The sequence below is a fragment of the Diachasma alloeum genome, unplaced genomic scaffold (assembly GCF_001412515.2).
Source record: "Diachasma alloeum isolate Michigan unplaced genomic scaffold, Dall2.0 Dall_scaffold_00256, whole genome shotgun sequence".
Taxonomy (NCBI): Eukaryota; Metazoa; Arthropoda; class Insecta; order Hymenoptera; family Braconidae; genus Diachasma; species Diachasma alloeum.
In genome coordinates, this window is record NW_021680401.1 from 2,270,452 (window position 1) to 2,287,742 (window position 17,291).

Consider the following 17,291-nt stretch of genomic DNA (forward strand, 5'->3'; position numbering starts at 1 on the left):
ATAGAAAAAATTCAATAGAAAAAATTAACAGAATTCGATTTTTCTATATAAATTATTCTTTTCATATATTTTCTATAGAATTTGCTCGACTCAAATTTTCTTAGTTTTTTTCATTCTATTTTTCTTTTCTTCTCATAAAGAAAATCAAACGAAAAAACTTGGAAAATTTGAGCCGAGGAAAAATTGAATTCTATTGACCTTTTCTACTGAATATTTTCTATTGACCATTTCAATAGAATCGACCAAAAACTAATGGAACAGTTCAATAGAAATTCAATAGGATTTTCTAACGAATTCGATAGGTTTTTCTATTAAATTTTTTCGTCCGTGTAGATAAGACTTTGAATGATTGATTAAGATTTACAATGGTCAACTGCTTGTGCTCAAGCCATCCTCTCAGAATAAATGCACAAAGAAATAAATATACTGTATTTGGCAACATAGAAATACTTAGAAATGACTTAACATTGTTTCACTTTGGGGCGGTTTTTCGCTTCACAACAATCGGTGAAATCTACAGACGGGAAGATCAGCGACAAAATAGGATATTCGAGGAGTTGATAAAATAAAAGTTATCTCATATTTCATAAAAAAATCTAACGAATTCGCAAGAAAATTCAGTTGGATTTTCATTGAAAATTCCATCATTTTTTTGTCTATTCATTAAAAAATTCCTTTGATTTTCCGCGTTTTTTACATAGAAATGTTCGATAAAAAATATTTCATACGAAAAATTAATCAAATTTGATCCATCAATAGAAATTATTTCATTGAGATATTTTCTACAGAAATTTTTGTTGTTGAAAACTTATGGCGAGGAATTTCTATAAAGAATGTCTCAATGCAAAAGTTGTGTAAAAAAAAAATTCTACAGATTTTTTAAATAAAATCGTTTCTCAATTTGAAATTTTCTGTGCAGAAAAGCACCGAGAAGCGGTGGAATTTCAAAATAGACGAAACTAATCGAACTAATAGAATTTTCTAGTGAATTCGTTAGGTTAGATTTTATACTGTTTATACTGACTCTATCTAGTTTTTGCAATGGTTAACTGGTTGTAGCCAAGCCAGTAGAATATTTTATCTTATCAAAATGAAGATACAAAGAACATAAATCAATTTCAACAATTTTTACAGGTATACGCAAATTTGTACTATACCGAACTGCGCAAAATATTTTTCCCTTTTGAAATTCTGCAAAAATGAAGAATATATACTTTTCAATGAGTAAAAAACCTCTGAACAGTTGAACTCAAGAATAAAATTAAATAGCGAAGTGATAAAACGGTTTAAGTCGACTTAGCCCTTAGCTGAGTTTTCGAGAAATATCTCCGAACCCACGGGAGATACCAAAATTTTCGTCATGACCTTTTTTGTAGCCCTCAAATCGCTCTACAAAAAAGGTCATAACAAAAATTCCGCCATCTCCCTTACATTTCAAGATATTCATTAAAAACTAACAAAAGTCAAAATCCACTTGAACAATTTCACTATTTCACTACGGAATTGAGTAGAAATTAATATCGAAATCACAGTAACATTTTGTCCAGCCTACTGATGACCTTGAAGAAGACAGCCCTATTCGCCTCATTTAAATCACATTTTTTCGCCATTTCGACAATCTCTGAAATACTGTTGATGTAAATAACAACAATGTACTCTCCATCATATGCCTGATAAACCACTCTATCCAAATGGAGATCAATGAGGACAATAATATCCTTCAAAATGGCAATTCCCTCCTCAACAATATGTGGATTCTTAACGACATCCCACTTAGCCAGTGCATCAATCAAATCACAAATCCTGTTACAAACTTTCGGTTTCAAGTCTATCCCATGCTCAGTCAGCATCATGTAATAATAGTGAGATATTGTCATGTCGAGAGGCTTCTTCACTTCAACTATTGGCTCCCCATTCCCTGTTATTGCAGATTCCTTCTGATCCAAATAATTTCCGTTCATTTTATCTTCCTTTCCACCAGCAGTCGACGCTGACGCTGTCAGGCAGACATTCCCATTGGACCTTTCTGCACTTCCATTCAACCTTTCTGCATTATCAACAGTTCTCACTCTCTCACTTTGCAGTGATGAACTTCTCTCATCAATTCCTCTTCCAAAATCTTCACGTTTCAGTGCATTAGAATGGACTTCTCGAGTCGAACGTTCTGAGAGCTGTTTCTGGTCTCCATTTTCTGGCCCTTCCTCTTGAACTTTACAATCACTCAGAGTCTCAGCTGCTGCTGACGACGCACCCCTCGCCGATGCCATTCGTCTCAGACCAGCCCAGGAATCATTACTCGTGTGTTCACCCTCAGACGATATATCCATGAGAGGCTCAGGCTTTAATTCCCTCATAACTTCCTCCAAAGAATTACCCCTAGACTCATTATTATCGTCATGTACCCCTGTACAGTTATCCGTATTATCCAAACGTTCTCGAGAATCCCTCACGTCCATGGTTCCCGTTTTAAACGATAAATCTGCCATTTCCAATTTCATAGAATACTCTGGGAACAGGTCTCTGTCCTCAGGAGGAGCTGCTGCCCTTGCGGTCACATCTGACGAATCCCCAGGTTCACGAGATGCCTCAGTTGCCTCACGAGCACTGCTTATCGTCGCAGAATATCTGCTATCAGTCCCTCTGCCCTCGATTCCATGTTTATTAGACTTATCATCATCTTCAGTTTTTAATTTACTTTCGCGACCGGTTTGAAGCCCAATTGAATCGCTTCCATCCACACGTTCATCAGGACTAACGTTTACCTGAGAAACTTGGCTTTCAGGACTTTTAGGAATGTCTCCTCGCCCCCCAGACGCCGTGATTTGCGGTTCGATAGCAGAACCAGAAGCATCTGGTGCAGGAATTGAAGGAGTAGCAAATCCCCCCAATTTAATCTTGAACTTGACTTCCGGTTGAATTTTGTGTTCTGTTACGTCGACCCCAGGTTCTTCTTCGTGTTCTTGACTTTCGGTGTTCATTAAATCGTTAATGTCTTGAGTGACTTCAGGGTCTCGTGGGTCGTCAGACGTTGCGTGTGAGAGTGAATGATTGTTCTCGTCTTCGTTTATTCCCGCAGCGTCGATACTGTGGGAGTACTTCATCTCTCTTTTAACATTAGAAGAATCATGAAGAAGATGGGGTTCTGCAGTAGCTGGATCGTTTTCCCCTGGAGCTTCGTCATGACGAGGCATTTCTGAGGCGACGGGAATGTCCCATTCGGTGAACGACGACAGCTGCAGTTTGTACTTCCTCTCGAGACATTCTTCACTGGCAATTGTGATGTTTCGAGAGCGCTCTGGAGTGTGAGGACGTTCGGATCGTGGGAATCGAGAGGTCGAGGGGTAGTCGATCCTATTGTAGTCTTCATTCTCGTATCTTCGATCCATTCTATGTTCATTTTCCCTCCTTCGGGGTGAATACCTCACGCTCTGTCTTCGATCCTCGTCGTCGTACCTTTCGTCGAAGTCCAGTGGCTCCGGGGAAATTGGCTCGTGGTGATCGGCCTCTGGGACATCCATTTCGTCTTTGTCTTGGGGTTCAAGCTTCTCGGATTTCTCGATTTTGCACAGGGGCATGGTCTCCGTGTTGAGTCGGTAGTCCGGCAAGTCGGCGTCGTTGGGGTTGCTTATCAAACCCACGAGCTTGAGGTACATTGCTTGCGCTGCCAACTGTTTGGCTGATTTTGTCGCGTGGGCAACTCCCACCTCTCGGTGCTGACCCACGATGCAGTTCCAGTAGAATCTTCGTTTGTGGGCTGGGCCGTCCTCGATGTCTTCGTGGTACTGTGGTTGGGGTAATTCGTTTCGGGCGCAGAACATCTGGAAGAATGAGAATGAGTATGTCATTAGGTTGAGGGTATCTAAAAGTATCTTTTAAAGGTCGGTGCAGACGAGATTATGAATTTAGTCATTTTCAATCATCAAATTTGTCGATTAAATTGCGGGAGAAAAATTGAACAAAATTATAAAGATCCAGAGCTATTCAAATTACGTTTTGCACAGAATTATGATTTTTTGACATATTCGTTGGTTATAAATGAATAAATGAAATTGTTTAAACTTTCGGAAAACTAATTTTTTTAGGCAGGAAATCGATTTCTGGTGAAATTCTGAATATGAATAAATGAATAAATGCGAACGCATGATTTTTATGGAGGAAAATTGATTGTTTATAAATTATTTGCAGAAAATTATCGTAATTTGGGAAAATTTGCAATTTATAAATGATTTCATTTATTTTCCTCCAAAAGTATTTTTTAATTTTTTTTTCAGGTTTTTAAAATGTTTTCTAAAGGTTCGACATCGAGATTCAAATTCAGATTTACAAAATTTGAATCATAAAATCATTGTAAAATGTCTGAAAGTTTAGGGTCAAGTGGGGCTCAGATGAGAGCTCTCATGTTCGACTACAAAAGTAGAAAAGCATTTCACTGGAGAAAGAATAGCCAGTCTTTTACAGTTTGGTACAGACCAGACTATAGATTTAACTATTTTCAGTTATCAAAAAGATTTGAACAAAATTATGAAGATCCAGGGTCATTCAAATCACATTTTGCACAGAATTATTTTTTTTAACATTCGTTGTTGACTAAATCAAATTTAATAAATAAAAAAAATTATAAGTTAATTTGAATAAGTGAAATTCAAAGAACATACTTTTGAACTGAATTAATTTTTACGTCGTAATCTTCAAAAACTGCATTTTACCAATTACTTAACAAGTCTCCCTCAAAAAGTAGATTTCTCAATTTTCCAGATTCTTCAAATGCGCAATAATGGTTCCCATTTTGGAGAATCCAATTCAGACCTTCCAAGTTTAAACAATACAATCATGGAAAACAATCTGATATTAATAATAAAACGATAAATAATTTGATTATTTAGACAACAATAGCCCCGAAGGTAAACAATAAATGGATGAATACATACACTCAAATTTCCAATGTGGTTTTGCATATTCTCTCCTGTGTTTTGTGGAAGTGCTTTCAATAGTTCAATATCATCGCTTATTTGCATAAGCAGATTCCGGGCTGCATCTTGTTTCGCCTTTTTTTTACTGTTGTCTGTACCAAAGGCCTCTTGGTCTCCGACTGTTACTTTCCACGTGAATTTCGGGACGTTGGTCGTCCCTTTCGTCCAATCGTAAACCAATTCGTATTGGGCTGTTGAGCCACATTTCGCTAATTTTTCGTGGAGCAGTTGCGCCGGAGTTTTGCTCTCCACCAGCTTTGCCTTTTTCTTATCCATGATTGATCCTTTGCATACTAAAAATAGAACGAGCAGAATAGTAAAACGTTATCATTTCGCGTATTTAGTAATGCATTTTGTCATGATGAAACTCGAAATCTAAGGGAGATGGCAAAATTTTTGTTAAGACCTTTTTTGTAGCCCTCGAATCGCTCTACAAAAAAGGTTATTACGAAAATTTCGCTATCTCCCATAGATTCGGAGATATTACGTTATTTCCTCATTGAGGACGAATGAAATACCACATGTCGTTAAGAATTCGCGTAATGGACGTAATGTTGAACTTCATTAAAGGATTTAAAATCGATGAAGCAGCTAAATGAATGAAAAATGAGTTCTAGACCTGAAAGAATATGTGAATCAGGAAAAAACAATAATTTGAAGTCGAAAAAATGAAGAGAAGAATAATTAAATGAGGGAGAAGTGGAATAACTGGTCACTAGGGCCAATAGATGGACGGCGGATGGCCAATACATGGACGGTCTGGAGGAATATAGAATTTTCATCCAGTTTATACAAACATGTGAATTTTTTTTATTGAATGTGAAGAAATACAAGGCCAAATAGATTCTTAATCTTCGGGATGTGATTCTCCTCCTGAAAATATTGTGCTATTTCCCACATCTGACTCTTTCGGAAGAGAACTTTTTTTTTTTCTCCACGACACTTTGTCACTGATGCTTAGCAAATTGCAGCGCCACGCCACCCAGCACTGTACCTCCCGAATATTTTATTTTTTTCCTTGCTGTAATGTTGATATTTCGAAAAAAAACTTCATCACATGATTATACATGAGTGTTATTATTGATAACGACAATTGTCCGTACAGTTTTCATTCTATTATTTATAGAATATTCAATAAAAGGTGAAATCGTCCAGGTGTTGGCCTGTTCACCCTAGACGACCATTTTTAGAACGGAAACTGCACTCAGATAACACCATGAGACTGCTTGCACAGCTCAGACTCTAATTCCAAAACGTTTATGTCCAGCTGCATATCGATCTCTGACGAAAGCATTTGGAATAATATTCCTGATCACCGATCGACGTGAGACTCAGAATTTCGCCCTTTCATTTCTCGAGAGATTAAGGGGTAACAGAAGGCCATCATTACCTCAAAATTTTTTAATATAGGGGAGGGTGGGGTAAAATGGACACTGTAGACTTTTTTTTAATTGTTCATAACTCAGAAAAAAATTTATCAATTGAGTTCAGGTTAGGCTCGTCACAAAGGGAAAGAATTGTTCTTTGTATTGAAAGGAAAATTATTAAATTTCATCACCATTTCAGCTCCTCATTAACATTTAAAAAAAACATTTAAAAAAAGTTTATTGTTTAACAGTTATCACAGCGAGTTAGCGAGTTAGTTTATTTTAGTTTTAGTTTGTTGTTTTTTTAAAAACATTTTTTAAAAAGTGTCCATTTTACCCCAACCTCCCCTATTTCCTGCTCAAAGTTATTAATATTTTTTGACCCCAAAACACATTAATCTTCACTATCATCTTCTGGAGGTTAATGTACTTCAATTTGTAGGAAGATCAATAGGAAAATTCGAGGGGAAATTTGCTCCAAAAATTTGGAAAATTCGAGGCATTCTGCTCCCCTTTAAACCGGAGTTTCGGGTCACCCTGTATATTTTTTGTAATTCCGGGCGTAAGGCAGCGGTTGACAAAAATATGGAATGAAAATATTATTGAATACTCCAATATACATTCCTCAAAATACTTGTAGCTCCCTTGTACTCACTGATTACTGCACGTACCTTCAACTAACACAACAATTCACCATTCCAGACTCAAATATTGTTCCTTGTTTTGCTGGCCAGCAACAATGCACTCTTAACGGCGGTCAATTCGAATATATAGAGCCGAATCAAGGGAATGAACTCCGAAAGGACGCAACAGGTCACATAAACGTGAAATGAATGGAAAAATGATGAATATCCGCAGGTTACTTCACATTTGTAAACACAAGTGCGACGCCAACTTCGCATTGCCTATGCAGCTCCCCCTCCACATGCGCAGTCTGGGTATAATACGTTTAAATGCTCCTGTGATACAGAAGATACGAAGGTGGTGGGGATAAACCCAAAGACCATTCTTTCCGAGAAAAAATCACGGCATTTCATCTGGGATTGTAAATAGAGGAACATTGGTTCGTGAGTTGGCACTCCAAATAATAACATTCGACAAATTTTTGTAGATGACAAAAATTTAATTAAAATCACAACAGAATTTTTGATTGTGTTGATCATTTCATAAAACGTGTTGTCCATTGTGGCACTTGCTTCTACCCTTCTACCAAGAGGATAAAGCCACCAGGATTAGAAGAAGACGAAGAGTCACGGCATTAAAAATGTCAAAATTTACAGTATTCTGTTTATTACTCGGCGTTTACTCAATTTTATTAATTTCTCAATGCGCATCGGAGAATAAGTACTCGGCGGACGCCAATAAAGCCACGAAGCCTAATAAGAATGCGAAGAAAGTCCCGATAATCGCAGACGGAGAAATTCCAGTTCCAACCTCAATACGAGAGCTTGACAAACCGTACAGAATGGCCAAACTCAATTTATTATGGACTAAGGCTAAACACGTGAGCGAAAGAAAAAAACGCTTCGTAAAATGATTAGGGGAGGTTGGGGTAAAATGGACACTTGACTTTTCTAAAAATGTTAATGACAGGTTGAAATGGTGATGAAATTTAATAATTTTTTTCTTCAATTCAAAGAGCAAGTCTCGCCCTTTGTGATGAGCCTAAACTGAGCTCCATTGATAAATTTGTTTCTGAGTTATGAGTATTTTAAAAAAAGTCTAGTGTCCATTTTACCCCACCCTCCTCTACTTCGCAGCTCTGTTCACCCATTTACAATTATTATAATTAAATTTTCAGCGTTTGACGGATCCGAAACTTCAGTCATTGTTCAGTGAGTTGAAGCTCCACGACAAAGCAGAGGTGGCTTATAAACATTATAGGGCTGATGGGAAAGATGAGGAAGGACTAGAGGAAGCTCGACTGAGGAAAAAGTTGATTGGTACGTTCATACGGAGAAACTAATGTGAAACTAACGTAATTCAATAAAACATTAATTTCTTTTGAAATTTCATCATTTTTCAATGAAACTGAAACTAGCGAAAGATTCGACAGCAGATGATTTGTCTTAGGGGAATCTAGGGGTTGTACAAATGTTTTTAAGTAATGTACAAACTCTTTCGCACTTGAAAAATATTTGTACAGATGATTATTTGACTCTCCTACGCTTAAATATCCCCTAAATTGAATTTTTCGCTGTCGAATATTCTGCTAGTTTCAGCTCCATCAATTTTCACTGATTTCTCCTTAAATTTCTCCTTAATTTTAACGAATAATTGACGCCGCAATGGAGAATTTTTCTACCATTTTGAAGGTCAATGTTTTTTGTTTGATTTATTGGGTGAAAATAAAATAAAAATTAAATTTAAAAAACTTGAAAAATTTGAAAAGTTGCAATTTTTAAAGTTGTCATATGTTCTATGGTGGTGAGCCATCAATCTTGGCAATGGGAATTCTGATGTAGTGGGAGCAGAATTTTTGTACTTACGATGCGCTTATTACAGGTATAATGAGTACTTACGGCTTATTGGAACACTTTGCCGCCACCGATGACCCAGAATTACTTAAACACCACAAAGCCCTCAATGACGGGAGTAATTACGCTGCCAAAGAAGTGTTTGAAGATAAACGGCTCAACCAACTGTGGGCCAAAGCGGAAAAAGCTGGATTTACACGTAAAGTTTTTTCTCCTTTCAATTATTTTACAGGACAGCGTCCATCAATTTTAATATTTCTTAGTTTATTAATTAATCTTAATTTATTTATGAATCAGAAGAAAGCTCAGTTATTTTCAGGACAACTGCCGTCAATTCTTATATTTTTCAAGTTATTTATTAATTGTTTTTTCTGTTCTAGATGAAGAGCTTGAGGCTCTGAAAGAAGAATTCGTTCATCATCAAGAAAAAGTTGACGAATACATGAGTCTGTTGAAAGATGTCGAGGGCCCAGATCCAGAAGCCTATAAAAGTAATCAATTTTTATTGAAATATCAATTCATCCTTGACAAAATGAGTAACAATTATCGATTGACGAATCTATTTTTCAAAAAACTTTGACTTTTGACACTAAAAAGGTCGCATTCTCTAGCAGAATCCCGCATAAAATGGAAAATAATAGTGATTTTTACTGAAACATTAATTTATCGTCGAGAAAATAAGTAATAATTATCGATTGACGAATCTATTTTTCAAAAAACTTTGACTTTTGCCATGAAAAAACTTGCATTCTCTAGCAAAATCCTGCATAAAATGGAAAATAATAGTGATTTTTACTGAAACATTAATTCATCCTCGAGAAAATAAGTAATAATTATCGATTGACGAATCTATTTTTCCAAAAAATTTGACTTTTGCCACTAAAAAAGTCGCATTCTCTGGCAGAATCCTGCATAAAATGGAAAATAACAGTGATTTTTATTGAAACATTAATTTATCCTAGATAAAATGAGTAACAATTATCGATTGACGAATCTATTTTTCAAAAAACTTTGACTTTTGACACTAAAAAGGTCGCATTCTCTAGCAGAATCCTGCATAAAATGGAAAATAATAGTGATTTTTATTGAAACATTAATTTATCCTAGATAAAATGAATAACAATTATCGATTGACGAATCTATTTTTCCAAAAACTTTGACTTTTGCCACTAAAAAAGTCGCATTCTCTGGCAGAATCCTGCATAAAATGGAAAATAATAGTGATTTTTATTGAAACATTAATTTATCCTAGATAAAATGAGTAACAATTATCGATTGACGAATCTATCTTTCGAAAACTTTGATTTTTGCCACTAAAAACTTACATTCTCTAGTAGAATTCTGCATAAAATAGCAAATACTAGTGATTTTTATTGAAACATCAATTCTCCCTTGACAAAATGAGTAATTGATGAGTAATGAGTAATCAATTATCGATTGATGCGTCCATTAAAAAAAATATGACTTTTTTGACACTAAACGACTTGCATTCTCTGGCAGAATTCTGCACAAATGGAAAATAATAGTGATTTTAGGGGGAGATTCACTACTCCATGAAATATGTCTTTGTTGAAAAATTAAATAATAAGGATGTGACTTTGCAGATAGCGTGGATGAGGAGCACGAAAGTTGGAACGAAATTGACCACAAAGAGGAAGAATCGAATTCAGTATACCCCAAAAAGGTTGATTACATCGCCACAGCAAACTTACTCAGGTAAATTGAGGAGATTAATTACTTTTCGATATATAATGTTACCCCTTGAATTTTCTCGCACAACTATGCTTCCATTATTAATCTTTCTTGTATTTTATCAGAGAAAAACACATCGAAATAAAGAGTGGATACGATAATCTTGATAGGCTGACTGCGCAGGGCAAAAATCATCAGGAATTTGTGGAACCGAAAGTTCAGGGCTTATGGAGAATCGCAAAAAAAGCACAATTCACCAAAGATGAACTCGCTTCATTAAAGGTGATTATTAAAAATATCGCATTATAACAAAGATCGAATTTATCGTGTATTGTATTTCAAAGAAAAATATTTTTACGGTAGAAAATTGAATATTCGTACAGTAATGTATGAATGTAATATATTACATTACATTATCTATGAGAAAAGAAAGTAAATGGGAGTCTGCAGAAAATCCAATTTTTCAGTTGCTCTGTCAATAATTTTTTTTCAGTTTTATAAAAATGAATATTTAACGTTAGACTTTCAAAATTCAAGTAATAAAATTATGACAGAATTTTCGAAAACGTAGGGTAAAATTCAATTACAAATAATGAAAAATATTTTTTTAAAACAACCAAAGTACTTGGATATTCTCAAATACAAGATATTCCTTTTCACTATAATAATAATAATAATAATGATAATAATAATAATAATAATGATAATAATAATAATAATAATAATAATAATAATAATAATAATAATAATAATAATAATAATAATAATAATAATAATAATAATAATAATAATAATAATAATAATAATAATAATAATAATAATAATAATAATAATAATAATAATAATAATAATAATAATAATAATAATAATAATAATAATAATAATAATAATAATAATAATAATAATAATAATAATAATAATAATAATAATAATAATGATAATAATAATGATAATAATGATAATGATAATAATAATAATAATGATAATAATAATAATGATAATAATAATAATAATGATAATAATGATAATAATGATAATAATGATAATAATAATAATAATAATAATAATAATAATAATAAACTGTTTTCAGGAGGAACTTCGTCACTATGAAACTAGATTATTGAAGCTGCGTCATTTACATACAGAGGCAGCTCTAGAGGCAGCCCGAAATGGAAAAGACTACGATGCTGATAACTCAACAAAACAGAATATAAAGAAACACGCACGAACTGTTGAAAAATTGCACGCCGATATCGAGTCAAGGATTCTCGAACGCCATACAGAATTGTAGTCTTAGATTTTTATGTGATATCATGTAAAAGAGAAAGTTTATCATTTTATATCTATGGAAAAAAATTATTAAATATTTTGAGATATTTTACGATTGCATTAAGTTAAATTTGATAGTTATTTCTATTTGTATATGGGAGTAGATTCAGCCATCTTCAATCATCAAATTTGTTAATTAAATTGTGAGTGAAATTTTTTTCAAAATCAGGAATATTCAGCGTCTTGTAAATTACATTTTGCACAGAACTTTTTTTTTTAATTCGTTGTCTATAAATAAATAATTACAGCTGTTTAAGCTTTCAAAATCTAATTTTTTTAGGTATGAAATAGATTTCTGCTAAAATTCTGAATATGAATAAATTTGTTACGATTCCGAACAAATGATTTTTCATTTTATATTATTTTTATTAATTTATAGAAAATGCTCGTAATTTTCAAAAATAGCAGTTTTTAAATTATTTCATCAATCTTCCTCAAAAAGTAAACTTTCTATTTTTTTTTTCAGATTTTTAAAATGTTTTTTAACGGTTCAATATCAAAATTCAAATTCAGACGTTTCAAAGTTTCTGTCGATATTATAAAAATCCAAATCGACTTCTGGCGATGATCAGGGTCAGAGAAAGAGTCCAAATGAGAAAAAACAACCAAAATCACGTTCCAAAAATATTACTCCCGCGGGCTTCAACTTCCAACTGTTCTTTTCCCGAATACGAAATTTGTTAGATCGATACAGGTATCCATAGCAGTCGCTTGTTTTTCTTCCTGATGAACCTGAAACCTGAATATTTAATTGAATAACACCCTAATCCGCTTCCTATTTTCTCCGCTGTTCCCAACATAATTTAAATCAAATAGGATAATTCATAAAAATGGCAATGGCAGTGCAAGAACGAACGATTCCTGCCATGAATACATTGGTGAAGTACGACAACCCCGTACTCGTTTCAACTCATCCGGAGAAAGTTGTAAAGGACACAGCCCCAGTGAAAATTGGTGTAGCCTGCAAAGCCCAGGCTTCACCGCCAACAGTCGAGGTTCGCCGTGAGACTGTGGAAATTCTCAATGGAATTTTGCCACCGAAAGAGTGGGAAGAAGAGGGACAAATTTGGACTCAACAGGTGAATGCCAATGGGCGATAGGGGAGGGTGGGGTAAAATCGACACTTTTGACTTTTTAAAAAATATTTGCATATTATTTCGTTCTATCCTGTATAATTCATTGTTTATTTCATTTTGTTGAATTGAATAAGATTCTTTTCAGCTAATTTTGTCAGATTTTCAACTTAGTTTAATGTTATCATCACCATTACGGCTCAACCTCTCCCCTCAGCCCTTCTATAAAATATTAATAGAAAAATTTCATTTATACATACTTGAATGAATTTGAAATATCACATTTGAAGAAACCCTTGGAAAGCTCACTTTCAGGGAAATTCATGAAAAATTCGAAAATGTCAACAATCATCATAAAAATCAAATCAACCAATATAGCTATCGTAATCATCTTTTATCTTCGACTTAATGGCATTGAAACAAACATTTCAAGCTATGATTGAATACACTTGAAGCATGATATTCAAAGATATCCCCGGAATTCTGATTTTCAAAAATGCAAAATTTTTGCAAAATTTCAAATAAATCAAAATAACGATTATTGCTATCGCCTTCATCTTCGAACTCGGTCAAAAGGACATCCAAACAAATTTTTTAATCCATCAATCAATCAATTCAGAACATTTTTTTTGTTATCGTGGGACAACCGAATTTCTAAAAAATTCGAAAATTGAAAAAAAAAATCGGGGAATTGAATTTTAATTAATGGTGATCGATAGGGCTCAATAATACCTACATTTGAAAGAAATAGATTCAATTCCATCCGTTCGAAAGCAAGAATTGAAAAAAAATCATGTAAGTTCCTTATTGTGTATTTTGGAAGAGGTAAAACATTTTTAATTTTTTAATCTGTATTTCTGGAGGAAATTTCCACTTCTTTCTAATTTTTCTTCCTTCGAAATCATGCCAAAAATTTATGAAATCACGCAAAAGACTGTTCACTGACTGAATCACTGTTCAATAATATTCGAAGGTTTCAAGTACACCCGCAACCAGATTGGATGTAATTAATCTACAAGAGCAGTTGGATATGAGGTTGCAGCAGAGACAAGCTCGAGAAACTGGTATCTGCCCGGTTCGGAGGGAATTGTATTCACAGTGTTTTGGTAAAATTGCGACTTGTGTTATTTAAGGATATCCAAGTACTTTGAGCGATTTTTCCGTCGATATTTTTTCCTACATTACAGCTAAATCAGAGCTCTCATCTAAACCTCATTTCACCCTAGGTTATCAAATATTTTGTGGTAATTTCAATATTCGAAATTCGAAGGTTTAAATTTAAATTTGATTCTCCATTTGCACCCATGAGGAAGCATTTCGAGATTACGAGTTTTCTCATAAATAATTTATAAATAATGATTTTTTCATCAAAATATTTTTTCCGATATCGTAATAAATTTGTCCATATTCATAATGCTACCTGAAATTTCGACAGTTTAAACAATTTCCTTTAATTGTTCATAAAAATGAAATGTTTAAAAAAAATTATATTCTTGGAAAGAACAAAGTTCACATGGGTGTTTTCGCTAATTATTAGTATGATTTTTTATCTTGAAAAATTGTGATTCTGTTGCGGCGCCTGATGTTTTTTTCTCATTAAAAAGCCATAAAAAATCGTTCTCCTTTTTTCAATTGTATTATGCTCACTGCGTCTGTCTTTTATTTTTTTGAATTTTTTATGAAATTTTTAGTTTTTGCAAAAATAAATTCTCTTTTTTCGTATTTTGAAATAAACTTTCAAGAATACAAAACCATACCAATAATTGGCGAAAACACGGATATGTAAATTGGAAGGAAAAGACGTTGGACGTAACATAATTTTACTTTCAGATGAAATAATACGCCAAGTGACAGTCAACTGCGCCGAACGTGGATTGCTTCTCCTCCGAGTGAGAGACGAAATAAAAATGACGATGGCTGCTTATCAGACACTTTATCAGAGTAGTATCGCTTTCGGGATGCGCAAAGCTCTCCAGGTGAAAAACATTTTATCATCACATAAGTTCAACTATGTAACACACCCCTTTCTCTTCGAATAGACTGAACAAGGTAAGGAAGATCTGATAACCGCTGCGGATGAGTTACGAGCGCAGAAGACTGAACTAGAAAAAGCTGTCACTGAATTGAGACAAAAATTCGAACAGTCTGAGAGACGAGCCGCCGAGCTGCGGGAAGCCGAAGAAAAAAAACATGCGGAAGAGATTCAATTCCTCAAGAAAACCAATCAACAGCTGAAAGTATGCATTTTTGAATGCACAACAATCTGGATTGCATTTCCCATTTTCGTAGCAGTTTGGGTGGCGCGAGCCACAACGAATTATCATTTCAAAATTCATATAAAACGTCTCGAGTGTTCTACATCGTTCACGAACGAGACAAACATGAATATATCCTCGTCCCTCACGATCGTTTCAAGTTTATTTTGACTATTGGTCAGTTTTCTGTGAATATCTCGGAATCTAAGGCAGGTAGCAAGATTTTTGTCATGACCTTTTTTGTGGGGCGTAACAATAGCTGCAAAAAAGGTCATTACAAAAATTTTGGTATCTCCCTTAGATTCGGAGATATTCATTGAAAACTCAGCTAGAACCTAAATGTACTTAAGGATATCCAAATTTGTCAATTCATTTGCCAATTGCGTGAGAAAAATTTGAAAAAAATCATGAATATTCAGCGTCATTGAAATTACATTTTGCGCAGAATTATTATTCTTTAAACATTCGTTGTTTATAAATAAATAATTGACATTGTTTAAACTTTCGGAAAATTAATTTTTTTAGGTCAATTTCTTCAAATTTTGAATATGAATGAATTTGTTACGATTACGAACAACTGATTTTTATAGTGAAAAATTGATTGTTTGTAAATTATTTATGAAAAAGCTCGTAATTTTCAAAAATTGCAATTTTTCAATTATTGCAACAATCTTCCTCCAAAAATAAATTTTTCAATCTTCTTTCAGACTGTTAAAATGTTTTTAAAATGTTGTGAGAAAAAATAGCCAAAGTACTAGAATTATCCCGTAATAAAATCATTTCCCATCGCCTAGTGGAATTTGATTCCTCACCTCAATTAATTACGACACTAGAGAACTCAATGAGTCCTCATTAAAAATAAATGCTAGAAACGAGACAAAAATATATCCCCGACAACTGAAAATTCCGTCCTCTTCCCTCATTTCAGACTCAACTGGAAGGCATCATCGCACCAAAGAAGTAGGAGGCGTTTACTAAAATCAACTGAATCTGAATAAAACACTGAGGACAAAGTATAACAAGTATTCATTCGTTTTCCTTTAATGAATATTCGTCTACATGATATTTCCGCATACAAATACACGTATAGCATTATAAAACGTATAAATATTGCTCATTGAAGAATATAGCTGACAGTAATAAATATATATATATATATTTTTTTGTATTTTTTCCATCAAAACCTAGAGAAAAATTAAATACTCGATAAATTCAGTGTCCGCATTATCCATTAACTAATTTATTCTTCATCCTTCTCCTGTCCACAGCATAATTCATTCTTCGTAATAATGATATTTGTAAATACATTTTTTGTATTATTTTATATTCGTATTAATGGAGAATCGTTATCAAGCACGGTGCAATTGATTTGTATACTGTTACTGTAGCCCCCTTCCTCTCGTGAGGAACTTGTGACAATGAGTGAGAGTTCTATGGGCGATTCGCATTGAAAGAAAAGTAATGGGAAAATGGACAAAACAATGGCATTATAAAAAATGTGAAATTACATAGAAAAAAATACATAAATTCGATTAAACGGAAAAATCATCTTCCCTGTGAGATAAATAACTGGATGAGTCCATCAAAAGGACATTTTTACTCGCTGGTCCCATCGCTCAGACATATGATTGATTAATTAACTTTCGAGCACACGCACAAATCATATTCACGAAGAACCTGTTTCGTCCGACAACATCTATAGCCGTAATTGAAAAAAATAGGGGAGAGTGGGGCAGAATGGAACAGCCGAAAACGAATATTTGACGCGATTCAAGAAAAAACAATTTTTTAATCAACTTTTTTTATTATTGGGAGTCCTGATGAGAATAATAATCTTCTATTCGGTAGAAAAGAACATGCGATTTTGCTGTTTCATTTTCTTTTCAATTAATCCATTGACAAAATCTTCTCCCGTCAAAACTTCTCGATAATTTTCCATTCCACTGAATGGAAAATTATTATTCTCATCAGTATTCCCAATAATCAGACAAAGTTATTTTTAAAAAATTGTTGATAAATTTTTTTTTCCTTGACTTGCGTCTGTTTCATTTTGCCCCAGGCTCCCCCATGTAATACTATTAGTAGTTCTTTCCAAGGCGACGCTACATGAGCAATACAAATGATTAAT

General features: G+C 33.8%; 3 protein-coding genes across 3 annotated transcripts; 2 read left to right on the forward strand and 1 right to left on the reverse strand.

Moving 5' to 3' along the window:
* Positions 1–1,384: 1,384 nt before the first annotated feature.
* On the reverse strand, positions 1,385–7,239 carry LOC107037564. The gene is made up of 4 exons (XM_015256184.1): positions 7,201–7,239; positions 6,993–7,014; positions 4,929–5,263; positions 1,385–3,818 (listed from the first exon to the last, which is right to left on the reverse strand). The coding sequence occupies exons 1-4, from the start codon at positions 7,237–7,239 to the stop codon at positions 1,527–1,529; spliced, it is 2,688 nt and encodes an 895-aa protein (XP_015111670.1). The 3' UTR covers positions 1,385–1,526.
* A 77-nt stretch (positions 7,240–7,316) lies between these two features.
* Positions 7,317–11,905, forward strand: LOC107037576 (alpha-2-macroglobulin receptor-associated protein). The gene is made up of 7 exons (XM_015256198.1): positions 7,317–7,841; positions 8,139–8,280; positions 8,843–9,013; positions 9,195–9,305; positions 10,419–10,530; positions 10,632–10,788; positions 11,597–11,905. The coding sequence occupies exons 1-7, from the start codon at positions 7,602–7,604 to the stop codon at positions 11,795–11,797; spliced, it is 1,134 nt and encodes a 377-aa protein (XP_015111684.1). The 5' UTR covers positions 7,317–7,601; the 3' UTR covers positions 11,798–11,905.
* A 760-nt stretch (positions 11,906–12,665) lies between these two features.
* On the forward strand, positions 12,666–16,319 carry LOC107037597 (33 kDa inner dynein arm light chain, axonemal). Its single transcript, XM_015256220.1, has 5 exons — positions 12,666–12,914; positions 13,882–14,014; positions 14,739–14,884; positions 14,948–15,145; positions 16,092–16,319. The coding sequence occupies exons 1-5, from the start codon at positions 12,666–12,668 to the stop codon at positions 16,125–16,127; spliced, it is 762 nt and encodes a 253-aa protein (XP_015111706.1). The 3' UTR covers positions 16,128–16,319.
* The last annotated feature ends 972 nt before the right edge of the window (positions 16,320–17,291 follow it).